The 19,385-nt window shown below is 32.9% G+C and overlaps 1 protein-coding gene across 2 annotated transcripts; it reads left to right on the top strand.

Moving 5' to 3' along the window:
* Positions 1-608: 608 nt before the first annotated feature.
* Positions 609-19,008, top strand: LOC138325155 (uncharacterized). 2 transcript variants are annotated; one of them, XM_069270626.1, is made up of 20 exons: positions 609-826; positions 2,706-2,854; positions 3,326-3,429; positions 3,708-4,203; positions 4,648-4,836; positions 5,119-5,217; positions 5,785-5,938; positions 6,080-6,097; positions 7,566-7,870; positions 8,374-8,565; positions 9,369-9,467; positions 9,838-9,991; positions 10,601-10,717; positions 13,744-13,859; positions 14,366-14,452; positions 15,195-15,266; positions 15,429-15,528; positions 16,088-16,228; positions 16,570-16,664; positions 17,502-19,008. In XM_069270626.1, exons 1-20 carry the CDS (start codon positions 613-615, stop codon positions 17,592-17,594), a joined length of 2,994 nt encoding a protein of 997 aa, XP_069126727.1. In that variant the 5' UTR covers positions 609-612; the 3' UTR covers positions 17,595-19,008. The 2 variants fall into 2 exon arrangements, with proteins under 2 accessions (XP_069126727.1, XP_069126728.1); XM_069270627.1 differs by lacking the exon at positions 6,080-6,097.
* The last annotated feature ends 377 nt before the right edge of the window (positions 19,009-19,385 follow it).

The following is a 19,385-nucleotide window of genomic DNA, read 5'->3' as shown; positions in this document are numbered from 1 at the left end:
TAAACAAAATTGATCCTAAAGTTGTGTTCCTGAAATGCGCTTTATGTAATATATGAATCGCCTAAATGACGCCGTGAATGTTTGTTTATAATTTTAGTCCCCTCGCTACCGAAGATCCTGATTGAAACAGCATTAAAACATCCTTTTTGTGTTGAGTTTTTTGAGTTTCAGGGGAATCAGGTCAGGGTAAAGTTTAAGGCCTAGTTTTCTTACATAATCGCTACATTAGCTTCTTTTTTTTGCAATATATAAAATATCTTGAAAGGGTTAAAGTTTCATTATTATCAGGTCAAGGTCAATGTCAATATTTATAGAAAACTGTTATCAGCAGCCTAGCAGCTGCGTCTTTCACGTTTATGGGGAACGAAAGAGAATCGGACATGTATTGCTTTAGCAATACCCAGTATGTTGGGTGTCTTAGTTATATCGTAAGGCAGCACTGTTTTCGTTTTTATTTCATGAATTGTGTTGCAGTTTTATAGTTTTAAAATTGATGGACGATAATTTGCGACATGTGTTATTGACTATGCATTGACTTATACATTGAGTTTCATTGAAGGCATAGTTTCAAATTATTTAAAATATTGTTGTTTTACGTCATAGGGACGTGGCATGGGAACATCGGCAATATTTAACCTGATATTAATATATGGACTCATGTTGTTGCCATGGATGCCAAATGTGTCGGGATACAGTTCTGGAGCTGCAGATCAAGCCTGTCCTAACCTACAGCCATGGCACTCGGGAACACGACCTAGTACCCTACCTTCACCTTTCGTCATCACAGTCTCCAAGACTACGTACGCTCCGCGAGATCAAATCACAGGTAGGCGTCACGTGTACAGTTAATATAAACGGGTGTGGGGGTTTGTGGTGGTGGGAATGGGGTTCTTATATATGTTTACATGGAAACAATAAAACATTGTTTGGTGAGTTTAAGTCAGTACAAACGAGAGAAATGCAAGGCACGAACTTCTTGGAATACAGTTGAGGTACTAGTTCCAAGTAAAATCTTATTTCTTAATTGGTATAATAGGAATAGTGAAATTACAGAAGTTTTCAAAATTAGAACATGCCGCTTGGGCATTAGATAAACAGGCTTTTTAATGTCTTCATTTGAATCTTTGAGTGATTTGGTTATCTGTTTTCAATTAACTGGATTATACATTAATTGTATCGTTAAATACGAGCTAAAGTAACATAGAAAAGGAACTGATCGGAAACGCAATTAATAAGTAATGAATACAGTAATGTTAGACATTACACTTTCTAGTCTATAATTCTCCGCCACTTTTAGCTTACAAAGAAAAACATCCTTATAGATATGTCGTATCAAACCCTCTAGTCACTCCTGTTATTAAGAAGTTTTTTTTTACAAAGTGTTTACTTTATCAAGAAAAAAAGTTTAAAGCTAAATCGGTAACTAAGTTATAATTGCATTTTTATCTATTAAGATCTGCATTAAATAAATGTTTGATCTATATATAACATTTATATAAAGAAGATTAGCCAAACTACATGGTATGTACGACGCCCCGGGCAATCACCCACATATCATCGTACATCGTAACGGTAATAAGCCAATAAAATGCCGCCATTTTGTAATAATTCGGTATTAAATATGTCCCCATACCAATGTATGTGATGTTAGGTAACCCACTGACAGTTTTACAACAGTGCCAGTAAGTGTATCTCCAATATTCTGTGTCACAATACCATTAACACCTATCGATCCAGGTCAGACAGTTTATATTATAAAACAGGAAAAATACATGTACTCCATTAAGGATGGTACACCTCTGACAAATGATTTTGTTCTCTATCAAAAACAGGGAGAGACGATTTTTTTCCATTGATATTACTTATTTACATCATTACCACCATTGAAGAGTTTTGGATTTTACTTCAGTATAATAATATTAACTACAAGTATCTGTGTCCCGAAAAAAGTCCATTGTACTATGCCCTATATGTATGAAGAAATGGTTACGTATCCATCAAAAGCAAAACAAGTTTAATTAGACATACATGTATATGATTGAATATAAATTATTGTTTAATAATGAACGTTTATACTCTGTCGTCAGTGGAGCATCTTTAGTTATCTTAATTATGAAATAGCACATACGATTATAAAATCATCTACAGTATCCATGAAAACATTGTTATGTTTTCAAGACAAAATGCTTTACAAAACGATTGTTAAGTGAGTGAGAAACAACATAGCTTAATTCAAGGAAATGGTTTGGAATAAAGAAAACGAATACTAGCATAATGAATTAATGAAAAAACTACAATCCTAATTTAAGATTGATTTTAAGGTTGATAATCCTTAAAAGAGTCTATTAGACATTGAATTTAGCAATAACGGTATGTTTCACGTAAATAAATTTTATCACGTTAGTAAAGTTATGATTGTGAATGTACGACATTCATTTCGAGAAATTTACGATTTGGAAATGAGGAAATATAAACAAATATATCAAAATACTTCAAATAAATATAAGTACTATTTATTTTTCTTCGATAATACTGTAAGAAGAGATAAACAATGAAATAATCGTCATTACCATAGGATAGTAAACATTTTTACGTAATGATATCGCTATGATTCATGATTAATCATTCTATAACTTTATCAGTTCTGTGTTAGCCGCAACAAATATTAAAGTCCAATTATATTTATGTTTTTTCTTGTTGCTCAGTGACTATTCAAGCATGTCCCGGATACACATTTAAAGGATTCCTCATACAACCCCGTCTTGTCCAGTATTATGAACAAGATGTCAAAGTTGGAGTTTTTGGAAACTATTTAAACTCTCGATTCAAATATGCTTGTCCCGACGTTAGATTGGTAAGTAATCTTACATAAGTATTATTGTAAACGCACTTATTTAAGCGCAGTCTAGTGCAAATGCGAAGAGCAGTAAATGATGATTTATGAGCACGGTGGTTCAATAATGGAAATATAATTTTACAAAACTTACTAAGTACGTTTTATTATCATTACTGCTATACACTAATTAGGCAGTGCGAAAATCGCCAACATAAAACTACCGCTAAAATAAGTACATTATTTGTAAAGTGTACATTTTTTTTTTGGTTTCTTAAAAATTCTACGGGTCAAAAATAATGCGATTTAATTGTTAGTGGTAAATTTATTTTCAGCTTATGGTCGTTTTCACATAGTCAGATTTCAAGTACTCGACGTGATAAGCATCTGCAGTGTAATTAAAAAAAACCAAAATGAGTGGATAAATCCACTTTAATAATTTACAAATTTAGGTTCAAACACATTATTTCAAACATTTTTAATTATTTGCAGGGAACCAGAGGTCAGGCATTGACCCACACTGAAGCCTCAGACAAGACGATAATGAGATTTGTGTGGCAAGCACCACAGGTACCCCAGGGTCACGTGCTGTTCAGGTAATTATTGAGGCTTGATAAGTAGGTAATTAGACTTGATAATCATTTGTAACATGTTATACACACTGTATTTACGCTCAACACTATGGCAGCTTCACAACGTTGGTGGGCATAATCAATGAAGTAAACATTTCTTGCTCATTTTCTGCATCTAATGCAATTTCTGATGTTCTCTGCAATATCCATGTCGCTTCTAAATATACCTGTATTGTTGTTTTGATATTCATGGCGATACTTGTTAAATGCTTTTGAATTATGAGTATGTCTTCTGGTTCCAGGGCGACAATCCTGCAACAGTTTGGTACTTACTGGATGGGAGTAAGCTCCCCTGTTGTATATGACCAGTTTAGTAACGTCCGTCTATCGAGACAACAAATTTTGACACTAACAACACCATTGCCTACCGCCTGTAACCAACCTCTAAACTCGACCACGTCCTCAACGACAACCACCTCCACAACCACCACGACACCAACCACTACAACAACAACAACACCTACAACCACCACAACCACCCCGACAACTACAACTACAACACCGACGACCACAACCACAACACCTACCACAACAACCACTACACCGACAACCACAACCACAACGACGCCAACCACTACTACCACCACCACGACAACAACAACACCAACAACTACCACTACAACACCCACAACAACTACTACAACGCCAACAACAACAACGACGACGACGCCAACCACAACGACGACAACACCGACTACAACCACGCCCACTACCACTCCATTTATACCTGATCCTGAGGTAAGCGATAATAACAAATTCATAATAAATCGTTTTATACCCATAACATTTGGCTTAGAGCTATGGCAGCTGTGTTGAATGAAGAGAGCGTAATGTTTTGTTAAAAGAACACCCCAAATAACAGACACACAAAAAAAGAAAAAAAAGCCATGTGTTCACGATAGAAGCAAACATGATTAAAACATCTCATTTCGTAATTCACTTTTAACACTAGTTTTGTTACAAAATGAGACACAATGTAGCTATCGAAATTGTCTTTATATATGTGTTAAGTGCAACGTAAAGATTAGAAATGCATTTCAATTTGATAAAGTATTTCAATATTATAAATTTGCACTTCAATATCATAAATTTGCATTTTCAATATGATTTGCATTTCATTATTATAAATTTGCATTTTAAAAATATAAACTCACATTTCAATATTACGAATTTGCTTTACAGAATGCGTTGAGTCCGGACATGCGCTGTAATGTAACTAGAGGCTGTCACCACGACTGTAGGGGGCGCTACTGTACCTTCATCATTGGCTGGGAAGATAAAGGGGATTTTATAGATTTCGAAATAAAAGCTGCCGTCAAAGAGCGGGGTGATAAGTGGATCGCCATGGGTCTATCATACGACCGTAATATGGTAAGAATACTGTATGTCAAACTTATGATCTTTGAAAATGGTAGAAGTATATAGTTTCTTATTGATATGTCAAAAATACTAAGCATATGGTATGTATGGAAAAATTTTACAGACGCTATAATATCTTTTTCATTTTGTGTATCGCATAAGCATGCAGAACGAGGTTTAATTTACTGATTAATGAATTCCTTTCAAAAGCTTGCCATATAGATAACAGTAATACATTTTATCATATTTATTTTTTATTTATTATAATAAGTGTTTACTTTTTCTTGTGTTTAGGGATCAGACAGTGTGACGGAGTGTGTGACCACTTCCGGTTACGTCAACGTGTTCCAATCTTTTAATAAAGACACGCGCATCAACTCTAGATTAAGGAATGTAAGTATTTATTTGTAGTTACAGACAAAGAAAATTGTAGTATTTTATCGTTAGTACACACAAAGAAAATTGTAGTATTTTATCGTAATTACATACAAAGAAAATTGTAGTATTTTACCGTAATTACGGGCAAAGAAAATTGCAGTATTTTACCGTAATTACACGCAAAGTAATACACGCAAAGTAAATTGTAGTATTTTACCGTATTTACATGCAAAGAAAAATGTAGTATTTTACCGTAATTACAAACAAAGAAAATTGTGGTTCTCAACCGTACTTACAGCCAAAGGAAGTTGCAAACATATCTAGTAAATATGATGTCAATGCATTTGTATACTTCACAGTCAATTACTGAGAAAAACATAGTTTCAAAATTATGTTATGAATATTGGCTGGGAAAGATGCAAAATCATATGCTTAAATCATAGTTCACAGCATAAAATTAAATAATTCAAAATGAAACGATAAAGGCACGTTTGACGGATTTATTTGTACTAACCTAGATATAGTCATATTCCTCAGCAAAAATGGACTGTGCGATGATGTCAATATTGTGTCTCTTTACAGCCCAAACTTGGAATAAGTAACGAGGGAGGATCATTCGTAGACGGTGTCCTCACTTGTAGTTTCAGACGACAAAAGGTTGTGACCTCTGACATTTCGGTATATGATCTCAACAAAGACTGGCATATACTGTTTGCTCACGGAACAGCGATGGCGGGTATGTTTTTCTTGCAAGAATTAGTAAAATTGACAAGATAAACCATGCTAACAATTTGTGATTTATCAAAAACGACGCAAATTAGTTTATAAATGTAATAATATAATCAATATATATATATATATAATTTTTACCTATCAGATGCATTTACCGGCCGAGGTAAGATTGAGATTTCGTTACAAATATTGGCTTGCAGTGGTGACAGCAAGCTAACAGCTTCAATAGTGTAATGTACTTATACCCATACTCATGGTTCTTGCTGTAAAAAACTCACGTGTTACTAAAACAATATGGAATGATTTAACATATTTACAAGGTAATGTATACTCTATAGCACTCGTAACCCCATGTTTTGTAATGTGTATGGACAATTACTAATTCATGTAGAATGATCAATTGCTATATAAAATCCTAGCCATCCCTCTCTCCCGACCTTTAATAATCACCTAATCATTGCTTGACCACTTTAACAATGAAACAATTAACTAATGATGCACTTTCAATCATGCAACAAACATAGAAGTACATCATAACATTACAGTGAAGTGAAACTTATCAATGAAGCCTACATGATTAACGTATATGTCCTATTCAGCTCACAATTTTCTGTGCTATATTCTCTTGTTTTCAAATGTTTGTTTTCCACTACGCTTCTTTGGTATAAAAGCGACATTTGTGTTAAGATATTTTTTTTTGCTTTTTGAAATGTTTCATTTAAAACTTAAGTTTTCTACTATATTTGTTCATTAGCAATATACTCTGATTTTACCTGATCTATATATGTACACGTGGATATATAGAAAGGAAAACGGTGGAAATTAGATCGAAAAAAGGAGTATTAATTGCTTTCGTTCCTTTTCGTTCTTTTTCACCCGTATTTAATTATGTTATTAAATAAGGTTATTTTCATAGGACCCCCATTTTCCACAAATACAGAATATGTGCATAATGAAGATGCCGGTTGTAAATCAGCGTAGCTATTTCATGATCTAGTTGGCATTAAAAGATAACATTGTACCGATGTTATGCAGCTGGTGTATCTTGTTCTATTTCGATTTCCTATCCTCGACAATAATTTTTTGTTTATTATGCACTTTATATAAACATCCGTTGTGGAGATTCTTATGAATTTGACCTATTAATTGTGTGTATTTATATTGAAATGAAGTTAAAATGTCGATATTAAGTTTTGATTCCATTATTTGGTTTTATTTAATACCGTGCAATAAATGTTCGTTGTCTAGTAGCTTCCATTGTTTTCGAGTTAACTGTGGTATCCCAATTATAAAAAAATAGGAACATTGACTTTATAAATGTAGATTAATGTACATTTCTTTCCACTAGCTAAATACACATATTTAAATCCTTGAATTAAATTGAACAAACGCTGATAAAACATTAATTCCAAGAATACTTTGCAAATACAGTAAAACAAATTAATTGAGAAAATGCTTACATCAAATTCAATGTTGTAATGTAGTTATTTCTATCTACCCTGTCAAGGTTCCTTTACGATGCCTGTAGTATATGTATATAACGAACTATGCTTATAAAGAAGTGATTCGTTGGTCCTCAGAGGTTCGTTATTACCAAGTTATACTGTTGTAATTCGTTCTTTATATTACAGGAATGAAGTTGCCTCACATTTACAACCCAGCGCCATATGCCTCTATCGACTTAGTGGACTTCCAAAAATACCTTACGTGGGTGACAACTACAACAACCACTACAACCACTACCACACCCACCCCAACTACCACGACTACTCCAACAACCACCAGCACCACAACCACCACGACCGCCACCACGACTACCGCAAGCACAACCACGGAAAGCTGGCCAATTGTTACCGTCACAGATGATCCACCAATTATCGTCACTACAGATTCACAGACTCAGGCTCCTACGACTAATGTTGTGACGGAGGAACAGGTATACAATGTTCATTTTAATTATTTATATCATATCTACATCCCAACTATGCTACCTTATCGAACGCAGTAGAGCAGCGTATGGCATCACTGCTACGTCCTTGATAACTATATTAATGGTATTTCTAAAGTTTCTTAAGGCGAAACATACAAGTGAATTATTCGTGCATAGGACAAATAAATGAAAGTACTGTTAATTTATTTCTTTCGTGCTCACGGGTCTTTGTGGCTGGTTTCACTTACTGAATTTCTTAGAATTATGCATATTGTTATTTTTATATTTTGTCTATTGCGTTTCTGTATAAAAAAGCGGATCGCTTACAAATTATTTGTTTTATTGTCCACATTGTTAGAATTATTTTCCATTGATATGTTTGCCGGAGATAATCGAAACCTTTAAATGTTTCTGATTACAATTACTCCAATGAAATTGGATATTTTGTTTCCGATACTATGACTTCATGGAATAAAAACGATTTATTTTTTATATTCTATATGATTTAGTACGGTCCTCTGACGAACGATCTGGCGTGCGGTATAAACAAAGGCTGCTATGAACAATGTACTGGAGACATGTGTCATTTCATCGTGTCCTGGAGGAATAGAGACAATGTTATTGACTTCGAACTAAGATCTAGAGTAGATTCCACGTCCGATAGATGGATGGCTGTTGGATTCTCCGATGATGGCAACATGGTAATACGATATGATCTCCTGAAGTCTTCATATTAGCGATGATGTGAAAGACGCAATCTTTCAATAAATTTTTCATTCTTTGTTGTAGAACAGAATATTTGTATTTGCACATTTTAAGTGATATATGTTATAGTTTAATCCTGTCGGAATGAAGTTAATTAATAACTCCAGTGGCATATTATGAAATGTTCGTAAACCAACGATCTGATTATATGTAGATATATATTATACTTTCACGGGATTGAACTATTTGTGTTTTCTTCTTCTATTTTTTTAAAGGTCCAAAATATACTGCAAGCAATTTTAATTTTCTCGTATACAATATTTCGCGTCTTTTCAACATATTCGCATATACATCAATTCGTGAACAAGTGTTCTTGCTGTTCATGTTTTCTTATATAGCGAAATTTGATTTAAAGAACATCTCTATATAAAGGAAACCTGTCTGTGTAGGAAAGATTCAATAACTTTATTTGGTAAATTTACTTTACAGTTGTTTTCAGTTTACAATTATTCACGAAATATTTTCTTTTGTGTTTGATCTCTTTGCGATATTACGCAAAACTGTGTATCTTGTGAAAATACAATAGTTTACAATTCATCAATGTTGATATTTTTTTTGCATTGATGGGATTGATAGAGGCGTGTAAACAGAATTTTCATTGAGAATACTTGTTGATTTTGTAATTAAGCGGTAAAAACTCAAATATTTAAGGCAATTAAGGAATGATGATTATTCGGTGAAAAATTGTCAACGGTATATATGACCTTGTTGAATACTTTTCTATGCCAACCATTTACAGGGCACAGATAGTGTGGCAGAATGTATCATGGAGAACGGATTCCTGGAAGTTCAACACTCTTATAACCATGACGACAAGACAAATCACGTGTTAGCTGAGGTTTGTATCGAAACGTTAGAACATACCGTAGAGCTGGTTATTGTCGCGGGAACCATACTTTTGCAATTTTGCGGGACATTAAGATGATCGCGACATAGTTGAATAGTGTTTTTTTATATTCTGTCTTTGATTGACCCGCAAAAATATCTGGTAGGCAAATATCCTTAACACATCATTAATGTTACGTATTGCTCGATAAATTACGCGGTGCGTCATACAGCATGCCTCAGTGACGTAACGATGATAAAAATAAAGTATTGAGATTACAATCGTCCTAATCCAAATAATCATTTTTACGTATTGGTTCACTTTTAAATATAAAATATAACGAGACTTATGTCATTATTTTCATTCTTGTCTTTTGTTTTAGCCGGGGATCGGAATCAGCAATGCTGAAGGCCGTCTGGAAAATGGTTTATTTACATGCCGCTTCACAAGAGAGAAATCTGTACCAGGTCATACGAATATATTTGATCTCAATAGTGACTACCATCTAATGTTTGCTGAGGGCCAAGTCGAAAATGGTGAGTGACGAGTGAAAATCGTAAGGCTTTGTAAGATATTCGTACCCTAATCCCTCGTTAAAAGAATACACTTTTGTTCAGTAATGTTTAGAAGATAGTGGACCTCCGATATTCAGGACGCGGTTGTCCGAATTAAAATGTTAGGGAACGGATAGCCGTAACGTTGTGTATTGACATAAGAACTTATAACTTTTGGAAGTCTGGTGAATTCGTAATCCGGACTATTTAGGCTGGATTGAAGAAGAATGTGTCCGGCTTATCGAGGGTCCACTGTATTAATATAACTACCAAAGAATCAACAAGAAAATTATAAAGGATTGCAACTGTATTTGGATAGCTAAATAAGTAATAACTGAATGATGCCAGATTGATGTGACAAGATGCACGCCCTATTCATATGTTAAGGCATCTAATTGCTATTGTGTTATTTATCTTATTAAGGATTGACTTCAATATTTTTAAGTTATGGAGGTTATACCACAAAAAGATCTATGAAAGCATAACACCGTTATCTCAGCTCAAGGACTGATAAAGCCAAGTTTTAATCCTATGGAAATACTCGTTAAAAGCAAAATTTAATAAAGGAAACCATTTTTTCATTTGTTATAGGTAAGAAAAGTCGTCACAGCCTAATGACCATTCCATCCGTATCTGGCGAGAGAGTGGACCTACAGAAAAATATTCTGGTAACCAGCGAGGCCACTTACTTTCTGGTCAAAGTTCACGGTAAATAAATGACATGCTTTTCTTTGATTTTAAATTTCATAAAAAACAATTTCATACTTCATGTACATAAGCATTTCATATCAACTGCCAAGGGTACAATTCGACTTTCAACGACACAATTCAACTTTCAACGGTACAATTCAACTTTCAATGGCACAATTCACCTTCCAACGGTACAATTCAACTTTCAAATGGTGAAGAAAATAATTTGAGAAAATCAATTTTCAACGACAAAGTTATATCACAAAAAAGAAAGTTAATTTACAGTACTTTCCAATATAAAGACTCGTCTAAATGGTTCTCCTGAAAGTTGATGTACCGGTAATGATGAATAAATCAATCCACGGAATCGTTTCATGGAGATTCGTTATTCATATCAAGAGATTTACGTAAATAAATAAATTACGCAGTGGATGTATTTCAGTTTTCTATGTGTGATATTCATACTATTCATTTATATTACCACTGCAGAGTACATATATGTTGCTACTAAGCCAATTGTATGATATTGTCCAGTATTTACATTGGCAGCTAGGCTCTGGCGTACTTATACTATAATCAAAGTTCAAAAGGTCAAGGATAAATGACTGGGTTTTACGTCAATATGATAATTCACTGATGTAGTCTTATAAAAAGTTTTTGAAATGGATTGAAATGATGAACTTATCATTGTGTATCCCGTTTTACGGTGGGACTATTTCATCTACTGTGATTGGTTATTTTTACTTGAAACACGTTTTTATTAAGCTATTTTTACAGCAAAGACAGACAAATACAAAAGAAGCATCTCTTTCACTCTCACTTTCTCATTTATATTATTTAGTATATTATGAACCTGCGTGTGTGCAATTCACCAGTAAACGTTAAAATGTAATTATTAGTATTTACTTTCACATGATATTAATCTTCAGCCAGATTTGATAATAAACCCCATTTAATATTAAACACATTTAGTTTGCCATTACAAGGAAGGATAACCTTTGAGAATTATGATTATTCATAATGTATTTCTTGACACTTTCAATATACATCGTACTGCCTTTTACACGCTGTCTATAAATATAGCACTTAACGAACAGCATTACAGTGTTTTGTGCTTGGTATTGTTTACCGCTTTTGTCAAAAAGAATTTCTCTTTATGAAATTCAAATACGTTTTCAAGAATATCAAAACCAGTTTTCAATTATGCTCCATAATCTGGAATATATGTCATACGGTTTCCTCCCTCTGTTTACAAAAACTACATAATGGGTTGTTTAAGACATCAATTCTTGTGAAAATCCATTAGTTGTCCATATTCTATCGGAAATTCTATACTGGAACCACCTTAGAGTAACATACTTTGTTGAACTCAAAGTAACATTTAGCAAGTTTTTCACTTCAATTGCATTTACATCTAGTATGTTTGACCATTTTTCAATATATCTGATTGCGTCATTAATTATTGAAATAAACTGTTATACATGTCTCTACAACCTTTTTTGTTCTTATTTATTAGTTCAAATGTAATTGGTATAAAAGGCTAGACACAATGTTATGTAGGAACATCTAGGAAATAGAAAGTAAAGAAATACATTGTAGAGGTTCTCAGACCATATTATAGCGCATATGGCGGTTGAAAATTAATTAGAAACTCTGCAGAAGTCTTCATACATGTAAAAAACAATTGTTATCTTTGTCAACCATATCATACAGAAATCTAATACATCTATCAAACCAGTTCTGGTAATACACAGAAGAGTAATCTACATTTACTTGATAAGCGAACCATACTGGCTATCTTGCTTTATAATCAAGTTTTTGCAATATAATCTGCATAGGATGCAAATACTTCAGACCACAATGGATTATTATACCGCTTTGAAAATTAAACATATTAACTGTCACCACCCACCAATAACTTACTTACTATTGTATTAAAAATATCAAACAAAAAAAATTCAAACTGGAGTTTGCGTTTACAATTCTCCTTATCCATGTTATCTTTAAGGCTTTGTAGAAAGGCTGTATACACTGTATCAGTTATTCCACAGCCACCATTTTTATAACGATGGATCATTTGATTTCTACCTATTCGATCTTTACCGTTCCAGATAAACTTATAAAACGATTTCTAGCTCTTAAAAAATCCATAATTTGGTTTTGCGAGATATATAAAAAGATGAGTACATTTCAGAATCAGTAATGATTAAACCACTGTTATCTTGCCAAGAACTGTTAATCTTTTAGCATTGCAATTCATATCTGAGATCTCTTCAAAATTAAAAGTAAATGTTATACCCAAAAACTTGAAAGGTTCATTTGGCTAATCCATATTCCAAATTTAATAAAGTTTGGTTTTTGAATTCTTTCTTGGCCCAATCCAGATTGCCTTCGTTTTATCAAAATTAGTTGTGGTACATTGTAGTCATGAATATTTTAAAAATAGGTCAAGAAAATTTAATGGTTTAGCCAAATGATTTGTTGTTGCATCAAATGATATTTTTCACGATTCAAACGTATAACTTTTATTTTCATATCTATTTTCCACCCTTTTTTATATCGGGAATGACTATATAAGTGTAAATATAAGCATTGGTTGTCATATGTTTGACATGCATTGATTTCTAACATACATTGAGTGTTCTAGCATATCTTTCATGGTGCGCTATCGCGCACCATTGGCTATGCTATAACACCCAATGTATGTTCCACATCAATGCATGTCAAAATATGACAACCAATGCTTAAAGTATATGAAATTATACACTATAATCAATCTATTGTATGATAGGCCTGACATGTTGCTCAGTTCTTATTGTCATATCGTCACACAACAAAATATTCTAAAGTTAAAATGGCCGCTCTCGTCAATCAAAAATTACACAGTACCAGCACCCAAACAGAATCGTGATAGCAACGCAAAAATTATATTAATTAACAATTTAAAAGAATACGTTTCAATGGTGGACAAGATCAGTAAACTATGTGTCTTCGAATGAAAAACGTCTTATTTTATGTAGTACATTTGATATTCTCATTAACAGGTTGTCTGATGATTTTCGCTTGGATATTCTGTGCAAGTATCGGTACTATCATGGTTCGGTTCTACAAGAAAATATGGCCGGACAAAACAGTCTGCAGAGAACGGATATGGTATCAGGTAAATACAAATATTTATTGTCCGTGTGTAATGTTACCTACATAAATTAGGAAAAGGCGAACATACCGATAATTTTTCTTAAGAAATATTTATATGATTTAGTCTACCAAATAAGACTTCAAGTGAGTTCTTTTAGCTTATGCGTCTACAGTAATTTCGATACTTCGTAAATCGCCATGACGATTTACACGGTGAAAGGAAGGGGAAACTCTGATCAAATGCATATTTTATTTCTAATATAAAAAACCCTGTAAACCTCTTAATATCTCCTGTTCCGAAGAGCACATGCATAAATGAGATAAGTAATGTCTTCTTGTAACTCTTATGCTTAATTGTTCTGTTTTCCGCGTTCACAGTTCATCGTATATATATGGTCATAATTATGTTTTGTGTATGCCATTGTTTAAGGGTAAACTTTAAAGTTACTTTATCAAATTAGCCATTTCTACAAGATCATGATTACGTTGTGTCTGTTGAATTTACCAAAAGTACTGTTATTTTTTCAGGTTCACCGTTTCTGTATGATCCTGGTCGTATTGTGTGTGCTAATTGCCGTTGTACTTATATTCTCTGATATAAAAGGTTTCAGTAAGGTAACTATAAATTGTATTTGAAAAAGTAATCGAATTAAAAGGTATGGCGTGATATAGATGTTTTCCTACTAGTTATCATGTTTGTCGGACACGATTTTGAAAAATCACGAGCTTCAACAGCTTCTAAATTTGAAAACCAACGAAAGGTTCGATAGACGTGATAAATAGCAGTGACGCGTTGGAAAACTTGTTTATCCCATAAATTGAACTCTAATTTTTTGCCATAGAGATCATCTGTTTCTCTTCAATATTTAGGGAAACCTACCACTATACATTGTTTCATAATAAATTTCCGCTATGGAATATAGTGCGTCAATAGAGAGCCAGTATTCTGTTGTTTAATATTTTAATTAAGCAACTACCTGTTTTACTGCAATTAACAAAATAGTAAAAAGAGGTTGAAATCGACCAATGATAGTCTCCATTAGTGTTTCACACTGGGGTGTGTAAACATAAACGATACCCAACTGCCATAGAGTGTATCACATGATTTTTCCATTGTGGAACATACATAATTATGGAATAAAATTAAACACGTATATCAAATAAAACATTTCAGCCCAATACCAATTTTCAACACGTCTTAATGATTTGATTTATTTTGTGGGGTGGAAACGATTTAGATACATCTAGTTAGAACTTAATTTATTTCGTGTACCGGAAGAAAATGAATTTTGAAATTATCAACTGTCAGAACGTTAAACTTTGATTAACATCGTTATGTTTTTTTTTTAAATTTCAGATTGATGGGAAAACATTCCACAAAGCTCACCCTGTATTGGGAATAATTGTCACGTTATTTACTATAGCAAATGTAAGTTTTATCATTTTGTTTTCTTTTGATATAAATTTAAAATTTACAATATGCATTCCACGGGCTGCAGATTTTACAGGCTTTCATTTCTAGAGTTATATTTATGAATGTAATTTGAAAGGCCGTCTATGTTAAAAAATTTCTTATGTTTTCTCTCCACAGCCAATAGTAGCAGTTTGCAGACCATTACCAGGGACAGTGAAGAGAAAGATATTTAATTGGATTCACTGGGGATTGGGGTCCTCCGCACACATACTCGCAAGTAAGACAACCGTACAACAGGCATTGATAAGGAATAGATTTACAAAGCTAGATTATTTAAACATGTTTTAATATATGGCCGCAGGGACCGATTGGTAAAGATATCTCGACATATTACTATAAGCCCTCCACCTCTGGGTTGCGAGCTCCAATCCCATGTGGGGCAGTGCCAGGTACTAACCATTGATAAGTGTTTTTTTCTGGATAATCCGGTTTTCAACACTAACAAACCTGGCACGTCCATAAATGACTCTGGATTTTATTGTAGCGTTAAACTGCAAAAAAAACAACTTGATAATATTTTAGAAAATAATGATTAATAAAAACATGAATAGTACATGCATTGTTGTCAGGAATCTGGATCAGATTATAGCATCATTTGCCGACTGTTTTCCTCTCTCCAAAACTGGAAATATCAATTAAGATGAATGGTGACAAAATTATGTTTTTGTGTATTAATTAGTCATTGACTTTATAACGAAACACATCCTGCAATGGGTCGTTGTAAACTACCAGAAATGTTTTAAAATCTGTTTATTATTTTCATTCATATTTTTCAGTAATTAATATTTTTGCCGGAGTTGAGTTGAGTAAATCTGGTGCCCCTTCCTATATGAAGTACGCATTACTAGGCTACGTAGCTTATCTGGTGATGATATATATACTTTTGGAGTTTCACCAGTGTGTCGCAAACAAATCAGGTAAATAACGAAGAATTCATGTCAGCTTGGGTAACTAAACGTTACTAAGACTTTAATGGCAATACAAATATACAAAATAAGTTATAAAATAATTATAGAATTGTTGATTTATTGAAAATATTTATAAGTATAATAATTAAAACCCCAAAAGAAGTTAATTAAAATATCATTCATTTATCTTTATCTTATAAATAACATCACTTAAAACGGAATCCATTTAATATTATTTAATTGATTTTCCGCACATGTTCAGATTTTCGTGGATTTATTAAAAACGAGACCGCAGTCTCTTGTGAAAAATAAAGTGTTAAATATTTTTATATTTTTATAAATGTTTTCAGAAGACAAACGGAACCAGACATATCTATATGAGATGCACAGAAAACCTTATAACAACAATAGATCAGCGAATGTACACATTGATTTAGAACCTCCGGTACGTATAGTAGGAAACAATTGGAAGTGATAATTTGTAATTAATGACAATTAATAATCAATAATGATTTGATAATTCACAATAATTAATGATAATTTGAAAAGAAACAGAAAATAAATCGTGTTTCAGACTACACGTTATCGTGATCAATGAAACCTTCCTATAGCGACCACCTCTGTATAAAGACCATTTGTTTTATTCATTACGACCATTTTTTAGGGTCCTTACTGATCATTTACAACACATTTGGACATGTGCATAAAGACCACTATGCAAAAGAGACCTCTTTTTCTTTGTTCCTCAAGCGGTTATTACGATTTTAAATGTATCTTTTGCATGTAACAGTTTCAGGGTAAATAGTTCCAGAAATATCAGCAATAACTTATCGCTTCATTTAGTACTTCAAACTATTGAATGGACTTTATGTTATCATTATAAAACTGCAATATGATGCTATTTGTAAACTTTAAAGTTGCAGCAATGAACAATGATAATTTTCCAGTAGACGTTTGAACTAACACTTTATACAGTAAAACACGTTTATAACGTTCACGCTTATAACGAAGTTATGATTATAATGTAGTAAACGTCTTTCCCGTCCTGATTCCTATACGATGATTGTGATTTGTGTATAACGAAATATGCTTATACCGAAGTGAATTAGTTCATCTCCTGTGGTTCGTTATGACCATGTTTAGTGTAAATAGCTAATGTTTGGTTTTCACAGGATGGTATTTTAGGAAAAAAAGACTCCTGGTAAAAAGAAATGAAAATAGTTTTATTGTGTAAAAAAGCTATTGACGTTTCCCTAATGCTATATCATTTTATTATTTACAGTACAGTCGTATGAAGAAGGCTATAATGGGATCCCACATCCTGATCACTTTCGCCGTCACGCTTATATTTGTCATTATAATAATAATCAGTTGAACATTAACACAACGTTTATTGGAAAAAAATCTTTTTCGGAGATCACGGAAAGATCATCATGGTTATAAGGCAGTGGTCACTGTTTTTAGAAAAAAAAATTACAGAAAGAAGTGATTTCTTCAAATGGCAAAGAAGATGGCGATTATTGTTTAATACCGTGTGATTGTGTGAGGCGATGGTTATTGCGATTTAGTCATGACACCCCGATGATCCAAAGTGCTATTTATAGTAACAGAAATTTACATAAGAAGCCAAAAAGCTTACCAAGCTATGTTGACTTGGCGACTACGATATGATGACATGGTGACTAAGCTATGATGACATGGCGACTAAGCTATGATCACATGGCAACTAAGCTATGATGGCATGGCTTGATGACTTCGAATAGATTGGTGATGACGTTTTTATACTGCGTAACCAGGTAGTCAATGTATACAATGTACATTTAGGCTCTTGTAGATAATTTATGCTTTAATCGTGTAAAGAGGATCTTTCTCATAGAATGGTAGCGCCTTTCACCGAAAGTATCACTACAATGCTACATGTACATAGGCGCTGTAAAATACCGCCTTTTCATTTTCATATCCCTTGTGACGTCATTATGTTGTGATTGAGATCAAATTAAAAAATGTGAAAAGGGCAGATAACTCCGTTATTTTCAAATTCAGAATAATCTAATGCTATTTATGAAAATTAAATGTTGTTATATTCATATATTCGAAATGAGCTTCGATTCTATGTGTTGTCGTATGTCTTTGATCATTTTTTTCATGCACGACATAGCATAGTAAATAGAGAATGAGTAAAATAATATTGTTGAAATGTTTTCAAATTGCAATTAATTCAAAGAAGACATCATACCAATGCTAGTAATTGTTGATTTCCCCATGCAGTATTCAATTTCCATTGTCAGAATTAAGACAACTTTTGTGAAACATTTTCTACCTGTATCTGATGTTTATCATAGCAAGAACTGTCATTGTCCTAATTGACATTAACCAAACATGTACAATATATAACACAACATAAACAGGATAAAGTATATCTATTCGTTATGAAACTTTTTTTATCGATATGTTTGTATATTTAATTTGTTTGATTCAAAGAAGTAATTTTATGATAAAAATAGATTTTTCAGATAGCACGTATCCTTTTAAATGCATTTCTGTTAGATACGAATTATTTGAAATTGAGGAGAAAAAGTAATTTGAACAATATGGATAAATTATTGTCGTGGCACACATTATGTCAACACGTATTTGTCTTGAAAATTCGATAATAGTTAAAACACTGTTGCCCCACAAATTATCCAGTTTGTTTTTGTAATACATTGCATACATTACATAATTAACATATGTTTTAAATTTTCTCCAATGCTTATTCGAATTTACCTATTCTAATCAAAGGAAATGTGATCGGCATGTGCAGTGTGTTCAGCATAATGGATTGGAAGTAAATTATTAGATATGATTATAATGTTATTGTTATTTTAGAGATGCTCTTTTGTTTGTGAATACATATTTATGACATGTTTGTGTCGTTTGAAATCAGTTGTGAATGAGTGAGTTTAATGTAATGAAAATAAGTTTGAATCCGGATTGAACGAGTGAATCTCAGAGTGCAGCGTCTCATTATTTATTGACATTGCTTATATTAAAAGTACAAATACATTATTTGTGTTATTTTTTAATTCAAATGCTTAAAAGCGCTTAAATTTTTTCTTGTGTCAATTTCTGTAAGATAATTTACCCATTCATAGCGATAATGACTTCCGCTGAAGGTATTTTTGTT

The sequence above is a fragment of the Argopecten irradians genome, chromosome 6 (genome assembly GCF_041381155.1).
Source record: "Argopecten irradians isolate NY chromosome 6, Ai_NY, whole genome shotgun sequence".
Lineage (NCBI taxonomy): Eukaryota > Metazoa > Mollusca > Bivalvia > Pectinida > Pectinidae > Argopecten > Argopecten irradians.
This window is presented reverse-complemented; position numbering and strand designations above follow the sequence as displayed.

What these genes read in the sequence shown, in the direction of transcription:
- LOC138325155 (XM_069270626.1), top strand. Translation starts at nt 613, where the DNA reads ATGGGAACATCGGCAATATTTAACCTGATATTAATATATGGACTCATG. An exon ending in GAGAACGGATATGGTATCAG is followed by an intron (nt 13,860 to 14,365) that starts GTAAATACAAAT and finishes TTATTTTTTCAG; the next exon opens with GTTCACCGTTTCTGTATGAT. An exon ending in GTGTGTCGCAAACAAATCAG is followed by an intron (nt 16,229 to 16,569) that starts GTAAATAACGAA and finishes AAATGTTTTCAG; the next exon opens with AAGACAAACGGAACCAGACA.